Raw genomic sequence first — 22,044 nt, forward strand, 5'->3', positions numbered from 1 at the left:
CTGGACTATAGAATAGTCTATAGTCTGGACTATAGAATAGTCTATAGTCTGGACTATAGAATAGTCTATAGTCTGGACTACAGAATAGTCTATAGTCTGGACTATAGAGTAGTCTATAGTCTAGACTATAGAGTAGTCTATAGTCTAGACTATAGATGAGTCTATAATCTGGACTATTGAATAGACTCTAGAATAGTCTATAGTCTGGACTGTAGAATATACTATAGAATACTCTATAGTCTGAACTATAGAATAGTCTATAGTCTGAACTTTAGAATAGTCTATAGTCTGGACTATATAATAGTCTATAGTCTGGACTATAGAATAGTCTATAGTCTGGGCTATAGAAAAGTCTATAACCTGGACTGTAGAATAGTCTATAGCCTGGACTATAGAATAGTCTATAGTCTGGACCATAGAGTAGTTTTTAGTCTTGACTATAGAAAATTTTATAGTCTTGATTATAGAGTAGTCTATAGTTTGGACTATAGAAAGTCTTGACTATAGAGTAGTCAGTAGAATTGACAATGGAATCATTTATAGACCCTATTAGGATATTGATTATTAGACGCTAATTGGAAAATGTATATGTTTATGTAAAGGTTGGACCAGGTGAAAATGAAATGAAAAGAAAACAACTGAAAAGAACTCAATTAAAAATTCATCGAAAATTTTCTTCACACCATTTACTATTAAAGCCGCTGTATAGGCCGCCTTGCCCGCTTCATTTTTCGCTAAACACGTATAGTTACCAGCATGATTCCCTGTAACACTTTCAATACCCAAAACATGAGTATGACGAGTAAATTTTGATGTTTGTATCTCTAAATGAGCGGGTATATGATAATCATTAAATAACCATTCAACACTTATAGGCCAATCACCACCCGATATGGTACATTGTAATGAAGCAGGTTCACCAAAATTCAAAGGTTCTGCACCAAATTGAAATGGTGTTATACGTGGTGGTACTAAGAATTAGATTTTTTTAAAGTTAAAGAGATTAGTTATTATATATAAAAGATATTAACATAAAGATAGAGAAAGAGAGAGTAAGAGGTTTAATATGTTATATATGAGCAACTGCCAAAAACACTTAGTTGGATTGAAAGAGTTAGTTACATTTTCTTAAAGAGTTGTAGATGTTAGTTTAGAATTCTCATTTTGTTTATCTTTATCATCTAATATATACCATTAACTGTTAAATTTGTACTGTAAGAGGTAATGCCAGCACTATTACTGGCTGTACATGTATAAGTTCCGGTATGAGCAGGAGTAGCATTTGGTATAGATAATATACTCGATTTGGCACTTATGGGATTAGTATGCATGATCGGTTGTTGTTGAGCCCCAAAACGTAAATCATCTGAATTACGTTCAAAAGTCCAATGTATCTTAATGGGACGATCACCCTTATGGATTTGACACAACAGATCAACAGAATCCCCGGTATTTACAACGTCATCATAAGAAAAAGGTATAATTTGTGGTAGAACTAAAGTAGGTTTCAAAAAAACTCTTTATATTACCATTAATCAATAGGATTATAATATTATATAGATAGATTTTTATTAAACGAAAATTGAGGTTCTTCAAGTTATATATTTAAACAGATTATTCAAATTTAGACATTTTTTAAACCGATTTGTAAAGAATATAGCATAGTCTATAGTGTTCACTAAATAATTATCTACAGCATTCAGATCATAATTATAAGTCCCGACTTTAGAATAGTTTACTAATTTTTAGACCGATTTGTTCAAAGTGTTTATGTGTAGGATTAAAAATAAATATATAAGAAATCATAATATAATTACTTAATCTTTAAACATTAATCACCATTTATAAATAATTCCGATGTATATGAACTTTGACCCGCTTTATTATTGGCCATACAAGTATAATTGCCAACATTAGCGGCCTTAACCGATTCTATAGTCAATAAACTAATACGATCACCAATTTTACTTGTTAAAACTCCCAAATGGGAAAATAACGGTAAATCATTATGTAGCCAACGGATTTTTAAAGGTAAATCCCCTTTAGCAACATGACAAGTCAATTGTACGCTATCACCTTCATTGGCCTCATTGTCAAAACTAAAGGGGTGAATAGAGGGCAGGACTTTTAAGGAGGGATAAACAAAGATATAGAAAAAAACAATCATAACTAAATCAAATGTCTTTCTAAAAAAAAAACTAAAGAAATACTTTAATAATATTTTTTTAAATAAATTATTATAACCATTAACTTTAAGCTCCGCCTGATAAGAGCTTTCACCCGCTATATTTTTGGCACGACATGTATATATGCCCCTATGTTCGGCTGTTATATAGTCAATATTTAAAGTACTAGATTTCGTAGACATACGACCGATTATGATCTCAGCATCACCACTACTTAAGGTTTGATTATTCAAAGACCATTCAATGACTATGGGTAGATCACCTTTTGACACTGAACATTGTATGCCCACCGAATCACCAGAATTGGAGGCTTCATCACCAAACGAAAAGGGTTTAATTTGGGGAGGTACTATAAAAATTTAAATTATGTTAATTATCAGCAAAATATTTCATCATTCAGCTAATAGTTTCACCAAAAATATCTTAAACCTTTCGATTTCTTGATCATTTTCTCTTAAAGCAATTGATTTATTTAGGGATTTGTGTGTGTGTAGTAGGATTAAAATTATAATTCAAAACCAAAACAAAAAAAAAAAAAAAACTATAAATCCAAACCAATAAAATTTAAATAAAAATTATTGCCCCCATTCTTATCTACCATTAACACTTAATTCCGCCATTTGTTCAGCACTGCCCGCCGCATTTGTAGCAATACATTTGAAGACCCCACGATGTTGTCCATTTATAGAATCAATACTTAAAGAACTTAATTTTGGTGACATTTTTATAATCCTTATGCCAGAATGTTCATTCGTTATAGGTTGACCATTTAAAGTCCAGTGTAATTGTAAAGGTAAATCACCCTTAAAGACCATACATTGTACTGCAGTACTATCGCCATAATTGGAGGGTTCATCACCAAACACAAATGGCATAACTTGGGGAGGTACTGGAGATTTATAGAAAAATTTTTAAGATATAACAACTAGTTAGTTTATAGTTTGGACTATAGAATAGTCTAGAGTCTGGACTATAAAATAGTCCAGAATATAGAATAGTCTATAGTCTGGACTATAGAATAGCCTATGGTTTGGACTTTAGAATAGTCTATAGTCTGGACTTTAGAATAGTCTATAGTCTGGACTTTAGAATAGTCTATAGTGTGGACTATAGAATAGTCTATAGTCTGGACTATAGAATAGACTAAAGAATAGTCTATAGTCTGGACTATAGAATAGTCTAGAGTCTGGACTATAGAATAGTCTATAGTCTGGACTATAGAATAGACTATAGTCTGGACTATAGAATAGACTATAGTCTGGACTATAGAATAGTCTATAGTCTAGACTATAGAATAGCCTATAGTCTGGACTATAGAATAGTCTATAGTCTGGACTATAGAATAGTCTATAGTCTGGACTATAGAATAGTCTATAGTCTGGACTATAGAATAGCCTATAGTCTGGACTATAGAATAGTCTATAGTCTGGACTATAGAATAGTCTATAGTCTGGACTATAGAATAGTCTATAGTCTGGACTATAGAATAGTCTATAGTCTGGACTATAGAATAGTCTATAGTCTGGACTATAGAATAGTCTATAGTCTGGACTATAGAATAGTCTATAGTCTGGATTATTCAATAGCCTATAGTCTGGACTATGCAATATTGTGTAGTCCGGACTAAAGAATAGTATATAGTCTGGACTATAAAATAGTCTATAGTCTGGACTATAGAATAGTCTATAGTCTGGACTATAGAATAGTTTATAGCCTGGACTATAGAATAGTCTATAGTCTGGACTTTATAATAGACTATAGTCTGAACTATGGAATAGTTTATAGCCTGGACTATAGAATAGTCTGGAACTGGAATAGTCTGGACTATAGATTAGTCTGAAGTATAGAATGGACTATAGAATAGTCTATAGTCTGGAATATAGATTAGTCTATAGACTGTGCTATAGTCGGGCCTAAAGAATAGCCTATCGTCTATAGTCTAGACTGTAGAATAGTTTAGAGTCTGGATTGTTGATTAGTCTATATTCTGGACTATAGAATAGTCTATAGTCTGGACTGATGTAATGTGATATTCCGCTTATATAAAACTTTACACACTCTATAAGTTTTCCAATAACTTTTTTATCCTTCAAAACAGCTCAACTTTTCCCTAAAGCACTTCGAAACACCAACCACCACCACTACTTGAGCACATTCATATCTTTATGACAAAACTATATTCAGCAAAATGTGCACAGAAATCATATTTGATCAAGAGATTTAGCAAATCATAATTAAAAACAAGCAAAGCTGGGTTAATTTTATCGAATTTTTTTTCCAATTTGTTTACCAACCATTAACCTGTAATTCAGCCGTATATTCACTGGAACCAGCCTTATTAGTAGCTATACATTTATAGGTACCACGATGAAAGGCGGTCAAGGAATCTATATTTAAGGAACTGGTTCGCTTATTTAAACGTACTATGCTGAAATCATTTTCACCATTAACAATGGCAGCGGAGTTCAAAGACCAATGTATTTCTAAAGGCAAATCACCCTTAGGCACCACACAAGTGGCACTGGCGATATCACCCACATCGGCGGCATCCTCACCGAAACTAAAGGGTAAAACTTGAGGAGGTACTAAAGGAGTTGTGAAAGACAAAAAATAAATTGGAAAAAAAAGCAAATTTAAAGAAAGAAAAAAAACGAAAATTTAAACTAAAAATATAATTTATCTGTTAAATAGTTTATTAGAAAAGATAATGGTTAACCAACCATTAACTTCTAGCTCAGCTGAGTACTCAGCTGTGCCCGCTTTATTAGAGGCTATACATTTATATAAGCCGCGATGATGAGCCTCTAAAGAATCAATATTTAGAGAACTAGTACGAGCATTCATGCGTTGTAAAGAGAAACCATGTTCTCCGGTTATTACGGGGGCCGAATTTAAGGTCCATCGTATTTCTAAAGGCAAATCACCTTTGGTAACCATGCAAAGAGCTCCGGCCATTTCACCAGTATTTGCAATATCATCACCAAAGTTAAAAGCCTGTATTTGTGGAGGTACTTTATAGGGAATTTGAGAAATTTAAAAAAAATGGAATTTAGAACCAAAAAAAATTTTAAAAAATTATAAACTATAAATTTTAATATTTAAAATTTTTATATATGTTAATTGTTTTCCATTATTAACCATTGACTTCCAATATTGTTATATATTCCGCATAACCAGCCGAATTATTGGCTATACATTTATAGCTGCCCCGATGATAGGCCTCTAGCGAATCAATACTTAAGGAGCTGGTTCTTTTGTTCATTTTAAATATATTAAAACCATTTTCTCCATTAACTATTAGAGCAGAATTCAAAGTCCAATAGATGTCTAGCGGTAAATCCCCTTTGGGCACTACACATACTACACTGGCTACTTCACCACGATTTAAGGGTTCTTCACCAAAACCAAAGGGACTAATTTGTGGGGGAACTGTGAGATTATAGAGTTTTGTTTAAGATAAAAATTTTAATATTATTATTTCTATTTTGATCTAAGATCGGCTGGAAAGATCAGGTTTAAGGAATTGGATTTTAAAATAAGAAAATTAATTAAAAATCAAAAAAAAAGCTACTAAAATTTACTAAATAAAACTTTCTCTTAACCATTTACTTCCAGCACTGTTACATGCTCGGCATAACCAGCCGAATTATTGGCAATACATTTATAAGTGCCCCGATGATTGGCCTCTAACGAATCAATATTCAAAGAACTGGTTCTTTTATTCATTTTAAATAAAGTAAAACCATTTTCACCATTAACTATGAGAGCAGAATTCAAAGTCCAATAGATGTCGACAGGTAAGTCACCCTTTGGAACGATACAAGTAACACTAGTAACTTCGCCGCGATTTAAAGCCTCTTCGCCGAAATCAAAGGGACTTATTTGAGGAGGAACTAAAGCAAAAAGAAATTGTTCAAATAATAAAGTTTTTATCAAAGTCAGTTGTTGATGAAATCTATATAAGATTATAGTAAATTCGCCGCTATTTAAAGCCTCTTCGCCGAAATCAAAGGGACTTATTTGAGGAGGAACTAAAGCAAAAATAAATTATTCAAATAATAAAGTTTTTATCAAAGTCAATTGTTAATAAAATCTTTATTAGATTTTCAAAAGTTTTGGGGGGTTTTTTTTAAAGGGGAGAGGGTTTTCAACTTAAAAATTAATTAAAACATATAAAAAATTTTGTAAAATATTTATTTTATCTCTTATCAACCATTAACTTCCAAAACTGCTATATGTTCTGCATAGCCTGCCGAATTATTGGCTATACATTTATAAGTGCCCCGATGAAAAGCCTCCAAAGAATCGATGTTTAAAGAACTGGTTCTTTTATTCATTTTGAATAGATTAAAACCATTTTCACCATTAACTATTAAGGCTGAATTTAAAGTCCAATATATATCCAAAGGTAAATCGCCCTTAGTAACTATGCAGGGTACACTAGTCACTTCGCCGCGATTTAAGGCCTCCTCGCCAAAGTCAAAAGGTGATATTTGAGGGGGAACTTAAGAAAATTAATAAAAAAAAACATTTAGTTTTTAAACTCCAGAATAGATTTTAAAGGATCGGGGGTTTTAACTTAAAAAAGTAAACAAATTATAAAAATCTCTACAAATCAACTATAGTTTTTATATAAAAATTAATCATTAACCATTAACTTCCAATACTGTTATATATTCGGCATAGCCGGCCGAATTATTGGCTATACATTTATAAGTGCCCCGATGAAAAGCTTCCAGGGAATCGATATTTAAAGAACTGGTTCTTTTATTCATTTTAAATAGATTAAAACCATTTTCACCATTAACTATTAAGGCTGAATTCAAAGTCCAATATATATCCAAAGGTAAATCACCCTTGGGCACCATACAAGTAACACTAGCTATTTCACCACGATTCAAGGCCTCTTCACCAAAATCGAAAGGGCTGATTTGTGGAGGAACTTAAAAAAGCAAACAAAGCAATTCATTAAAATTTTTTTGAAATCATTAAAACTTGTTTAACCAACTGCCTATTCAGCAATGTCGAAACAAGACCTATTTTCCCGACATTGAGGAGCTTGGAGGTAAATATTTTTTCTCTTTAGTTTATGTTTAACCAACTTTGCAGCATTTTTTTTTTACACCAAAACCACCCAAAATTTTTGTTAATGAAAATTATAGCACATAGAGAAAGATTGGATTAGTTATTAGTAGCGTTAAGTTTGAACATCCACAGCACCACATTGCTTGAAAGAAAAAACTCCTTTAAAACCCACCATTAACTTCTAATTCAGCAGCATATTCAGCTAAACCGGCTAAATTAACCGCTATACAACGATAAGTACCACGATGTTTAGCCTCTAAGGCCTCAACATTTAAATAACTAGTGCGAGCATTAAGTTTCATTATAGTAAAACCATCAGCACCCGATATTATAGGTTCCTCATTTAAAGTCCAATGCATAGTCAAGGGTAAATCACCCTTAACAACCACACAGGTTATGCTTAAAACCTCACCCATATTAAAGACTTCATCGCCGATATTAAAAGGTAAAACTTGGGGTGGCACTACACGGTTAAGGGAGGGAGTTAAGAATAGGAAAAAGAAAATCAATATAATAAAAATAATAATATATAAGTTTTAACTAGTTTTAAAAAATCGTCGTAATAACCATTAACATGTAACTCCGCCGAATAGGTAGCCGATCCGGCTTTATTATTAGCTATACACTGATAAAGACCACGATGTTTACCCTCCAGGGCATTGATATTCAAGGAGCTAGTACGAGGATTCATTCGTATTAATGTAAAACCATCATCACCATTTGTTATGGGATGTGAGTTAAGGGTCCAATAGATATCGACTGGTAAATCACCTTTACCCACCATGCACTGAGCCCCAAACCAATCACCCACATTTAGGGGTTCATCGCCAAAGTTAAAGGGTGTTATCTGAGGTGGCACTGGGTAATGTGGAAATGAAATAATGCAGCAATAGAGTATTTAGTTAAAAGATCTTTGTCATTGATATATATAATTCAAACTATGGCCTAAATTGTAGTCTAGACTATACTTCAGATTATTATTACACTATAGGCGACATTGTAGTCCAGATAAGTTTTGAATATAATTCAATTTATAGGCCATACTTAATCTAGTCTAGCATGGACTCTAGACAGTTTATAGACTAAATAGTAGTCCTGTCTATAGACTAGACAGTAGTCCAGTCTATAGGCTAGACAGTAGTCCAGTCTATAGACTAGACAGTAGTCCAGTCTATAGACTAGACAGTAGTCCAGTCTATAGACTAGACAGTAGTCCAGTCTATAGACTAGACAGAAGTTCAGTCTATAGACTAGACAGAAGTTCAGTCTATAGACTAGACAGTAGTTCAGTCTATAGACTAGGCAGTAGTCCAGTCTATAGATTAAACAGTAGTCCAGTCTATAGACTAGACAGTAGTCCAGTCTATAGACTAGACAGAAGTCCAGACTATAGACTAAACTGTAGTCCAGTCTATTGACTAGACATTAGTCCAGTCTATTCTATAGACTAGACATTAGTCCAGTCTATAGAATAGACAGTAGTCCAGTCTATAGACTAGACAGTAGTCCAGTCTATAGACTAGACAGTAGTCCAGTCTAAAGACTAGACAGTAGTCTATAGACTAGACTGTAGTCTATAGACTAGACAGTAGTCCAGTCTACAGACTAGACAGTAGTCCAGTCTATAGACTAGACTGTAGTCCAGTCCATAGACTAGACTGTGTCCAGTCCATAGACCAAATAGTAGTTCATTCTATAGGCAGTGGTCCAACCTATACATAGGAGTCCAATCTATAGACTATAGAAAAGTCTAGACTTTAGCCTGGACTATAGTCCAGTTTGTAGTCCAGCCTATAGTCTAGATCCAATCCAATCCAAAGTATATATATTCCTGACTATAATTTAGGTTATAATTCCGACTAAAGTCCATTATAAAATCTATACCTTATTCCGGAATATAGTACTACGTCTAATATATAGTCTAAGCTAAAATCTGATAGACTTTAGTCCAGACTGTAGTCCAGAGTATAGTTTAATATAAAGTCTATACTATAATCCTGTTTGTAGTTCAGACTTTACCCTGGACTATACTACAGTTTGTAGTCCAGACTGTAGTCCAAAGTATATAGATGTTTTAGACAATAATTCGGGCAATGATTTCAACTTTTTTCGGGAATATTGTACAAAATGTAGTCCAGACTATAGTCTTATATATAGTTCATGCTGAAATCTGATTATAAAATAAACTGTAGTTAAGACTATAATCCATACTATGATCCAGACTATTATGAATTGAGGTCCTGACTATAATCCTTACTGTAGTTTAAACGGTCGTAAAGTTTGCTGTCCTAACTATGGCTAAGGACTAAGTCCAAACTATAGTCAAGATCGTACTGCAGATAATATTCGTCTTTAACACCAAAAATTTTGATTCACAGCATAAAAATCACCCCAAAACTTCCGTTATTAGTTGCCAAAGTTAGAATACAGTTATCGAAAAGATGTTTTAGTTTTGTTAATACAGTTTTTGTTACAAAACACCAATTCCCTTTAGAAAGTTAGTAAAGTATATATAAATACACGTTTTCCCTTTCGAACGCACCATTAACTTGCAATTCAGCAGCATATTCAGCCAGACCTGCCAAATTAACAGCTATACAACGATAAGTGCCCCGATGTTTGGCCTCTAAAGAGTCCACACTTAAATAGCTTGTACGACGATTCATTTGTACTATTGTAAAACCATCCTCACCAGAGATTATGGGTTCAGAATTTAAAGTCCAATGTATATGTAAAGGCAAATCGCCCTTTAAGACTAAACAATTAACGCTTATCATATCACCCATATTATAGACTTCTTCACCGAAATTAAAGGGTACTACTTGAGGTGGTACTTTAGTTTTAAAAGAGGTAAGGAAAGGAAAATTATAATAAAAAGAATAACATATATCAAAGAACTTAAAAATCTATATATCTTTAAAAAAGTACAAAAATTTCAAACACTTTCTAACCATTAACATGTAATTCAGCTGAGTACGAGGTAAAGCCTGCTTTATTATTGACTATACATTGATAAACACCCCTATGTTTACCCTCTAGAGCCAATATATTTAACGAACTGGTTCGAGGATTCATTCGCAGTAAAGTGAAACCTTCTTCACCATTAACTATCGGTTGCGAATTTAAAGTCCAATAGATATTTAAAGGTAAATCACCTTTACTAACCATACACTGAGCCCCAAACATATCACCCATATTCATGGGTTCATCACCAAAATAGAAAGGCATTATCTGGGGAGGAACTAATAAAAGAGGATGATTTAAAATAATAATTCCAGAAAAAAATCATAAACAAAACAGTGATTAAGAACAGATAAATTTTATAGTTGTTTTTAGTCCTCTACCATTGACATTTAATTCGGAAGCATAAAAGGCCGTTCCAGCCTTGTTTTCCGCTATACATTTGAATAGACCTCTATGGTTTTCCGTTACACTGGCTATATTTAAGACGCTAGTTTTTGACGATAATTTTAATATAGTTATGCCTTCTTCATTGTTTATTAGAGGTCTCGAATTCAAGGTCCATTTGATGTTGAGCGGTGTATCACCTTTTTGTATCATACACTGTACGCCGGCATTTTCACCCGTGTTCACCGGTTCCTCACCAAAACTAAAGGGTGCTATTTGAGGAGGTACTATAAACTGCGGGGAGAGTAAGAAGGAAGGAATACTTCTCAATACAAATTTTATTCACAGGATGACTTCTTTTACGAAAAAAAACCGGAACAAATATAACTTTGTGATGAAATATCGGAAGAAGTAAATATGGACTATAGTCAAGACAATTGTCAATACTATAAGCTTGACAAGGTCTTGACTGTATGTAGTCTTAATATAGTCAAGACTAGCCTATAGGCTAGACAGTAGTCCAGTGTATCGACTGGACAGTAGTCTAGTATATAGACTAGACAGTAGTCCAGTGTATCGACTAGACAGTAGTCTATAGACTAGACAGAAGTCCAGTCTATAGACTAGACTGTAGTCTAGTAGTAGGCTATATACTAGAAAGTAGTCCACGCTATAAAGTAGACAATATTCCAATCTATAGACTAGACAATAGTCCAAACTATAGACTAGACAGTAGTCCAGTCTATAGACTAGACATTTGTCCGGTCTATGGACTAGAAAGTAGTCCAGTATATAGACTAGACAGAAGTATAGTCTATAGACTAGACAGTAGTCCAGTCTATAGAATAGACAGTAGTCCAGTGTATAGACTAGACAGTAGTCCAGTCTATAGACTAGACAGTAGTCCAGTCTATAGACTAGACAGTAGTCAAGTCTATAGACTAGACAGTAGTTCAGTCTATAGAATAGACAGTAGTCCAGTCTATAGACTAGACAGTAATCCAGTCTATAGACTAAACAGTAGTCCAGTCTATAGACTAGACAGTAGTCCAGTCTATAGACTAGACAGTAGTCCAATCTATAGACTAGACAGTAGTCCAATCTATAGACTAGACAGTAGTCCAGTCTATAGACTAGACAGTAGTCCAGTCTATAGACTAGAAAGTAGTCCAGTCTATAGACTAGACAGTAGTCCAGTCTATAGGCTAGACAGTAGTCCAGTCTATAGGCTAGACAGTAGTCCAGTCGATAGACTAGACAGTAGTCCAGTCGATAGACTAGACAGTAGTCCTGTCGATAGACTAGACAGTAGTCCAGTCGATAGACTAGACAGTAGTCCAGTCGATAGACTAGACAGTAGTCCAGTCGATAGACTAGACAGTAGTCCAGTCGATAGACTAGACAGTAGTCCAATCTATAGACTAGACAGTAGTCCAACTTATACATAGGAGTCTAATCTATAGACTATAGAAAAGTCGGTCTGAACTATTTTTTTTTACAAAATATCAGGAAGAGTTGAAATAAAAAAAAAACATATTTTTGGATTGGAACAAAAATTATAATTTAAAACAACAAAAACTAAATTTGTAAACAATTTTTTTTTAACCAAATACCATTGACATTTAATTCAGAAGCATAAAAGACCGATCCAGCCTTATTTTCCGCTATACATCGGAATAAACCTCTATGATTTTCCGCTACACTAGCAATATTTAAAACACTGGATTTTGCTGACATTTTCATTATTGTAATACCTTCTTCATTGTTAATCAATGGACGCGAGTTTAAGGTCCACTTAATATTAATGGGAGTATCACCTTTTTGAATCATACACTGTACACCGGCACTTTCGCCGGTATTTACGGGTTCTTCACCAAAACTAAATGGTACTATTTGTGGAGGAACTATAGATTTTTATGGGGAAAAAATATAAATATTTTCTGAGTTTAAACTTTTAAAGATTTCGAGGACATCTGATTTCAATGTGTAGGTTTTTGGGGAAGTTATAACAAGAAAATAAAGTTTGTAATGTGAAACGTTATCAAAATTATTAAAATTGTAATACAAAATTAAACCCAACAAACCCTTAACGGCCAGCATAGACCACTGAGTAGTAACGCCTGCATTATTTGTAGCCACACAAGTATAATTTCCCGAATGACGGGCACGTACCGATTCTATACTCAAAACACTAATACGCTGACTAGTGCGTGTGACAATAACACCATCATTGGTAAAAACCCGACCACCATTACGAGTCCAATATATATCCAAAGGTAAATCACCCTTATTAACCGTACAATAGGCCGATACCATATCCAATTCATTAATACTCTCCTCACCAAAGTTAAAGGGTAAAATTTGTGGTAAAACTTGTAAAAGGAAAGCGAAAAAAGATGAAAAACAACAACTTAAAGAAACTAAGAAACCAAAAACTTTTTATACATATAAAGTAAAACTCTGTTAGGCCCACCATTAACCCTTAATATAGCCGAGGCTATGGTAACCCCACCACTGTTCGTTGCCACACAGGTGTAATTGCCAGCATGTCGTGCCCTCACCGATTCTATGCTCAAAACACTTAAACGTTGATTATTGCGCATGACCACCAAACCATCGTTGGTATAAATGCGGCCACCATTTCTCATCCAATAAATATCCAAAGGTAAATCGCCTTTATTAACCGTACACGAAGTGGAAACCATTTCCATTTCATTAACACTCTCCTCACCAAAATCAAAGGCCACAATTTGGGGTAAAACTTAAGAAACAAAAAACAGAGGGATTTTGAAAATAAAAAGGAAAAAAAACATAAATACATTTAATATAAAGATTAACAAATAGTTAAAAATCTTAACCATTGACTCTTAAAACGGCCCAATGTTTGGTTACACCAGCATTATTGGTGGCCACACAGGTGTAATTGCCAGCATGACGGGCTCTCACCGATTCTATGCTTAAAACACTCATGCGTTGACTCGTTTTGGTAACAACCACACCATCATTGGTATAAACACGACCACCATTCTTAAGCCAGCCCACATCAATGGGCATGTCACCCTTATTAACGGTACACGAAGCCGATACCATATCCAATTCATTAATACTTTCCTCACCAAAATCGAAGGGCACTATCTGGGGCAATACTTAGGAGCAAAACACAAAAAGAAAACAACTTAAGTCCATAAACATAAAACTAATCAAAATTTTATTTCAATTCAACCGAAAAAAAATCAATAAAATTTCACATTATCTTCACCATTAACCCTTAACTCGGCCGTATGATATGCCACTCCTGCTGCATTACGCGCCACACATGTATAATTGGCCCGATGCCGAGCATGTACCGATTCTATACTCAACATACTAATACGTTGTGTAGTTTTTGTTATTAGTATGCCATCGTTGGTCATTAGACGTCCCGCACCCAATGTGGGTTCGGGTGCTGTGGTCCAATGTAGATCCAAAGGTGTATCACCCTTATTAACCGTACATGTAGCCGAAACCATATCGTTCATGTTAATGATATCGGAACCAAAATCAAATGGTACTATTTGAGGTGGTACTAATGATATAAAGCGGGAACATAATTATATTTAAAACAATTTTTTAAAAAATATATAATTTAAAACAATTTTTTTTAATTTTCTCAAAATTTTGAACCCATTTTCTAATATTTATAATTATCCCCAAAAAGATAACAACGCTGTAGAGAAAGAAGAGGAACCACAACAAACCCACGTTGATTTTTTTTAAATTTTTTCATAAACGAAGAATTTTTCGAAATCTTCACAGAAAAAAAAAGACCGAAAAAACAACAAAGAAACTTTTTTTATATAACCTGGACTTCCAATTTTCAAAATTTTGATAGGTTTCTATACTTTTCGGATCCATTTCTTTGTTGATTTTCCATGACTTCTTTTTTTTAAATGTCTTTTTTGTAACAAATCCTGATCAACATTTGTCTTGCAATGTTGACCTTTAAAAGGAAACTTTCAAAACTTACCCATAACTTGTACTTCCAATGAACCGCGTGCAGAGTAACCTTCAGCATTCTTAGCTACACAGGTATAGGTTGCTTGATCGGAGTTACGTTCAACATTTTCAATGATTAGAGTGCCATTGGGGAAGACTTTTTGTTTGCGGTTAATGGGTAAAGCACGGTTATCTAAAGGAGAAAAGTCATGAGAACAGAGTTATAATTAATACATCTAGAATTTCTCAGAGAAAGAGTATTACAATTCTATAAGAAAGAGAGCAAGAGAGAGACCATAGACTAGATTATAGACCAGACTATAAACTAGACTATAGCCTAGACTATAGACCAGACAGTAAACTAGACTAGACTATAGACTAGACTATAGGCTAGACTAGACTATAGACAAGACTATATACTCGACTATAGACTAGACTATAAACTAGACTATAGACTAGACTATAGACTAGACTATAGACTAGACTATAGACTAGACTATATACTAGACTATAGACTAGACTATATACTAGACTATAGATTAGACTATAGACTAGACTATAGACTAGACTATAGACTAGACTATAGACTAGACTATAGACTAGATTAGACTATAGACTAGATTAAACTATAGACTAGACTATAGACTAGACTATAGACTAGACTATAGACTAGACTATAGACTAGACTATAGACTAGACTATAGACTAGACTATAGACTAGACTATAGACTAGACTATAGACTAGACTATAGACTAGACTATAGACTAGACTATAGACCAGACTATATACTAGACTATAGACTAGACTATATACTAGACTATAGATTAGACTATAGACTAGACTATAGACTAGACTATAGACTAGATTAGACTATAGACTAGATTAAACTATAGACTAGACTGTAGACTAGACTATAGACTAGACTATAGACTAGACTAGACTATAGACTAGACTATAGACTAGACTAGACTATAGACTAGACTATAGACTAGACTATAGACTAGACTATAGACTAGACTATAGACTAGACTATAGACTAGACTATAGACTAGACTATAGACTAGACTATAGACTAGACTATAGACTAGACTATAGACTAGACTATAGACTAGACTATAGACTAGACTATAGACTAGACTATAGACTAGACTATAGACTAGACTATAGACTAGACTATAGACTAGACTATAGACTAAACTATAGACTAAACTATAGACTAGACTATAGACTAGACTATAGACTAAACTATAGACTAGACTATAGACTAAACTATAGACTAGACTATAGACTAGACTATACTATAGACTAGACTATACTATAGACTAGACTATACTATATACTAGACTATAGACTAGACTATAGACTATACTACAGACTAGACTATAGCCCACACTATAGAATAGACTGTAGACTGGACTATATACTAGACTAAAGATAATACTATAGGCTAGACTATGGACTATACTATAGACTGGACTATAGACTAGACTCTTAACTAGACTGTAAACTAGACTATAGACCAGACTAGATTATAGAATAGAATATAGACTAGACTATAGAATAGAATATAGACTCGACTATAGACTGGACTATAGACTAGACTATAGACTAGTATAGGCCAGAGTCTAGACTATAGAATAGGCCAGATTCTGGACTACAGAATAGATTATACAATAGACCAGAGTCTGGATTATAGAATAGACCAGAGTCTGGATTATAGAATAGATCAGAGTCTAGACTATAGAATAGACCAGATGCCGAATTATAGAATTGACCGGAGAAAAGATCTATTGGACAAAAATTATTTTACTCACCTCTTTCCCAAACAATCGAATCAATTGGATAACCAGCAACGGGACATGTAACCATCAATGTTTCACCAGCAACAATAGCTTTCTTTTCCATCTGTCTAATGTAGGGTAAACCGTAAACATTTAACTTTGCCGAATGTTCAGCAACACCAACTTTACTCTTCGCAATACACTTGTACAAACCACCATCGTTAGCATGTACCGAGGTAATATTCAAATACGACACAACATCACCATTAACAGTTACATATTGTCCAACCTGATAACGATCATTGTTAGCAATCTTTTTGCCATCTAATTCCCAAGAGATTTCAGGTGTAGGATTACCGCCAGCAACACACTTTAGGAATACACTTGGTCCAGGTTCCATGGTTTCTTCTTGGAATGCTTGTCTAATAACGGGGGGATCAAAACGGCCGCCCAATTTCAGTTCAGCACTAGCTTCAGCCGATTCCTGATCATTACGTACGAAACACTGATACATGCCTTTGTCTTCTTTTTTCACGGATTCAATGCGTAAAACGGGATCACTGTGGCCCATAGCTTTGCCATCCTTTAACCAGCTTATAGTCTTAATGGGATTACCGGTATATTGGCAGGTGAAAACAGCGGGACGTCCAAAATCAACAGTTTGAGTGGGTGGATCAATTTTGGCAGACAATGGAGCAGTAACAGTCAAGACAGTTTCAACAGATTCACCACCCACAGAGTTATTAACAACACACAAATATTTGCCTGAATCATCAACAACAGCATCTTTAATGATCAAAGTACCTGAAACTTGTTTAACACGATCATTTAATACAACAGCTTGTTTGCGGGTTGTGCCTTCAATGAACTTGTACCATCTGAAAGAGACATAAAGACCATTATTAGTATTAAGCCTTTCTGTAAATTTGGCTGCAAAAGAAAAACTAAAAATGATCTTGAAATTGAAATTGAAATAATGTTAAAAATGAAATGCTACAGCTTTGTTTTGCGATCTTGCTCATACACTGACATATAAATAAAGCACATTGAAATGTGAAATGATTGTGAGTTAAAAAGTTTTATTTTTTTTTTTTAATTTTAGAATAAAAAGCCAATAACACTACTTTTCTAATACAAATTATAGCTTTAAACACCGATCAGCTTTTCATAACTACTTACCTTTAGCAGCTGTTAATGGTGAGAGCTTTTAAACTTACCTTTAAGTCTGGCAATTTGTAAGAGCTTTTTTATGCATTTCATTTTTAAGTTGAAATTTCAAAATCACTTTTAGTTTTTACTTCTTTCTCTTTAACGAGAAACCCTAAAGCCCTAAGAGAATCAAAGGATTGGACCTAAAGGAAAACCTTAAAACAACGAGAATTAAGACGAAAAAGCCTTACAACGCCGGAATTCTTTATGAGTTTAGAATAAAAAGCTCTTGACAACCTAAGACATCTGCTATTAGAAGAATAGACTGTAGTCTGAACTACACAATCGACAATAGTCTGGACTATAGAATAGAACAGAGTCTGGACTATAGAATAAAACCGAGTCTGAACTATAGAATAGACCAGAGTTTAGAATATAGAATAAACCAGAGTTTAGACTATAGAATAGACCAGAAACTGGACTATAGAATAGACCAGAGTCTCGACTATAGAATAGACCAGAGTCTGGACTATAGAATAGACCAGAGTCTGGACTATAGAATAGACCAAAGTCTGGACTATAGAATAGACCAGAGTCTGGACTATAGAATAGACCAGAGTCTGGACTATAGAATAGACCAGAGTCTGGACTATAGAATAGACCAGAGTCTGGACTATAGAATAGACCAGAGTCTGACTTATAGAATAGACCATTTCCTTTTGTAGGTATATCAGAGATTAGGTAATAGGAGCAGGGTAAATATTATTTGTTTTTCTACCTATAAACTGGTACCGGATATGCTTGACCAGGACAATGGCCCACATAAGTTTCACCTTGAGGTACATCGGTAAATTCTATGCTCTTTGTGGCGACTTTGGGTTTGACGTGACCCAAAGGTTCTAAAATAAAATTGAAGCATTTTTTGAAACGTTTTATAAATAAAAGCTTAGTAAAGTCTAAGAAAAGCTTAATACTTAGAAAGGAAAACTGCCCGAATTAATAGAAAGCTTTATTGTAAAAGTTTAATTACCTAAAAGCTGGCATAGGATAAGCTTGAGCTTGACATAATATGGCAAAACTATCTCCCAAACTCATGGTATGTTCTTGCAAACGATCACCCGAAACACGGGGTGCAACGCTACCAATAGGTTCTAAAAATGAAACACACTTATAATAAAAAATTTCCTTAAAACTTAAATTTTTATTAAATGAAAACTGCCTGATGTTCAAGTACCTAAATACAGGTGTAGGATAAGCTTGACCCAAGCATAAGATGGCTAAACTGTCTTGAGCTTTTTTAGTAACTTCTTGCAAACGGCCACCCGAAATTTTGGGACCCACACTGCCCATAGGTTCTGGAGAAGATCGATTTTATAATTTAGGAATAGAAAACTGCCTGATTGTTTTTCTTGATGTTGTATTAAACAAAAACTAACCTTATAATTGGCACTGGAAATGCTTGAGCTTGACAGAGTAAGGCAAAACTTTGATCTATTTCTTTGACAAATGTAAAACTTTTTGATTCACCAGAAAATGTAGGAGCTTTAGCACCAACAGGTTCTAGAAAAATACAAAAATTGTAAGAAACTAATTAGGAGAATGAAAAGAACTTTTAATCTAAAATATCTAGCAAAGAATCACTTTAAAAGTTAAAAACTTTTGTATTGAAAGCTTTGTAAACTTTACCTTATTATGGGCACTGGATAAGCTTGTGCTTAACATAATAAAGCAAAACTTTGACCATAAAAACGTATAATAGTGGAACTAGCTACGTCACTAGAGAATGTAGGAGCTTTTGCACCCATGGGCTCTATAATGAAGGGAAATTTGCAAAATTGTTTTTAATAATTTTATGTTTAAAAACTAAAAGAACCAGTTGGTAGTGTAACCAAAAGTGAAACCTTATCTGAAAGCTTTAAACTTAACTGTTGAAAGCTTTTAATCTTTACCTTATTATGGGTACGGGAAAAGCTTGTGCCTGACACAATAAATCAAAACTTTGTCCATAAAAACGTGTTATAGTTGAACTAGATACATCACTAGAAAATGTAGGAGCTTTAGCTCCCATGGGCTCTAGAATTGAGGAAACATACAACAAGTTTTTAAGTTTTCTATATTAAAAAGCTAAAAAACCAATTGGTAGTGTAGCCAAAAGTTGAATATAAAACTAAAAGCTTTCAAATTCTTTTGTTACTCTTATAGAGAGAAATTTACCTAAAAATTGGAACAGGATAAGCTTGAGCCTGACATAATAATACCAAATCTTTGCCCTGTTCTTCCCAAAATGTACTGCTTTTCATAGCAGAGGGAAAATTGGGAGCTTTAGCTCCCAAAGGTTCTGTAATAAATAAAAATTTTTAAATTAAAACTAAAGCTTAATTTAAACTTAAAAGCCTTGAAAACTGCCTTAATAAAAATAATAAATGATCACCTAAATATGGGCACCGGATAGGCTTGAGCTTGACACAGTAATACCAAATCTTTGCCCTGTTCTTCTATAAATGTGCTACTTTTCGAAGAGGAAGAGAAGGCGGGAGCTTTGGCACCTAAAGGTTCTGCAAAGGAAAGCTTAAAGTTATGTTTCTTTTCATAATGTGATTTACTGAAAACTGCCTTGAAGTTTACATTAATATTTCAATAATTTACCTATGTATAGGTACAGGATAAGCTTGTGCTGGACATAATAAGACTATATCTTCACCCTGTGCTTGCCAAAATATGCTGCCCTTAGAGAGAGAAGCGAAAGCTGGAGCTTTAGCACCCAAAGGTTCTTAAATTTATAATAAGATAGACAAGAAGTTTAAAGAAATATATTTTTCAAAAATAATTATTGCTTAAACTTGCCTGAATGTTGGAAAGGCTTTTACTATAAAAGCTTAATTAACAATTCATGTTTTTGTTATAAAATTCATAAGGAAATTAATTTTCTAAATCTCATTGAAAACTTTTCTTTTTTTTAAGTAATTGTGCTAAAAAGCTTTTTAGACTTTTTGCAATATAATTCTTTCCAGATTGTTTGTTATTAACAGCTTTATAAAGCTATTGTAATGACATACTTAAGTCGAATTTTATAAAAAATTTTAAGCTTTCTTTGTAAAAAAAGCTTCAAAAGAGCTTTTGCCAAAAGAATTTGAATAAAAACTTTTAACATTTAATAAAAACTTTTGTATTTAAGAATGTAATGAAAAGCTTTTACATTAATTAATTAAAAGAAGAGTTCATTGATTTTTAATAAAATTTTAGAGCTTTTATAACAAACATCCTCAAGCTTTTGTAGTAAAACAAAATTTTCTTAGATCAATAAATAAGAAGCTTACTTAGAGCTTTCGTAATAAAAAAACATTTATTTGCTTTATTGATAATTTTGCAAAAAAAACTTATTGAGCTTAAATAAAATGTTGAAGCTTTTGCCCCAAACATTCCAAAGCTTTTGCAGTAAAAAGCTTATTTTGATATTTTTACAGTAAACTGATTACTTAAAGCTTTCGCAATAGAAATTTTATTAAGAGTTTTTACAATATAAAGCATTTTAGGCTTTTGTTATAAAAAAGCTAATATAAAGCTTTTAGAAAAAACTTTTTGGAATTTTGGAAGTTAAAAACTCATTAAAACTTTTATAATAAAAATTTTACTTAAAGCTTTAGTAAACAAAAGTTCAATAAAAGCTTTTACAGAAAAGTCTTAATAAAAACTTTTGAATTACAAAAAGCTTTTAAGTTTAGCTTTCAGAAGCTTAATTAAACATTTCTACAAAAAAATCATAAAAGCTTTTACATAAAAGCTTTTACATAAGAAACTTTTGAATTAAAAAAAGCTTTTTAGTTTAGCTTTCAGAAGCTAAATTAAACATTTTTACAAAATTAACGCTTTTAAAACAATTTAAAGCTTTTTTATACAAAGTTTATTAAAAATTTAGTCTCAGGTTAAAAAAATTAAATTTCCTAGAGCTTTTTAAACTTTTTATTAACTTTTAAATATAAAACTTTTCCTTTTTATTATTTAAAACAATTTACCTAAAAAATGGCACTGGAAATGCTTGAGCTTGACATAATAATACTACTTCAGCTGAACTTTTACCCAATAAACTGCTAATTTTAGAGACGGTATTAAAAGTAGGAGCTTTAGCACCCACGGGCTCTAGAATTTTAAAAATTTCATATTAATAAATAACAAGAAACATGTTTCCTACAAAAACTGCCTGAATGTTAAAGCATTACCTTATTATGGGCACTGGAAAAGCTTGAGCTTGACAAAGTAAAGCAAAACTTTGATTTACATTACGCACATATGAAAATGAATTGGAGTCGGTGTTAAAAGTAGGAGCTTTAGCACCCACAGGTTCTATTGAAAAACAAAAAGAAGGATTATATAATGAAATTTGAAATCTTCCTTTTTTAAAGCTTAATTGAAAACTGCCTGTAAATGCTTAAAAAGCTTTTGGTTTACTTGTTATTGCTTTCTTAAGTTTACCTTATTATAGGCACTGGAAAAGCTTGAGCTTGACACAATAGAGCAAAAC

The 22,044-nt window shown here is 33.2% G+C and overlaps 1 protein-coding gene across 1 annotated transcript in view; it reads right to left on the reverse strand.

The window, feature by feature from the left end:
* Nucleotides 1–22,044, reverse strand: part of LOC124420485 (Down syndrome cell adhesion molecule-like protein Dscam2) — a 121,501-nt gene that overhangs the window by 5,682 nt on the left and 93,775 nt on the right. Inside the window, exons 7-9 of the mRNA XM_046953374.1 lie at nucleotides 16,410–17,254; nucleotides 14,626–14,787; nucleotides 7,444–7,734 (exon numbers count right to left, since the gene is read on the reverse strand). Of these exons, the coding sequence (XP_046809330.1) occupies nucleotides 7,444–7,734; nucleotides 14,626–14,787; nucleotides 16,410–17,254 (1,298 nt within the window). The remainder of the gene's footprint in view (nucleotides 1–7,443; nucleotides 7,735–14,625; nucleotides 14,788–16,409; nucleotides 17,255–22,044) is intronic.

The sequence above is a fragment of the Lucilia cuprina genome, chromosome 6 (assembly GCF_022045245.1).
Source record: "Lucilia cuprina isolate Lc7/37 chromosome 6, ASM2204524v1, whole genome shotgun sequence".
Classification (NCBI taxonomy): Eukaryota; Metazoa; Arthropoda; class Insecta; order Diptera; family Calliphoridae; genus Lucilia; species Lucilia cuprina.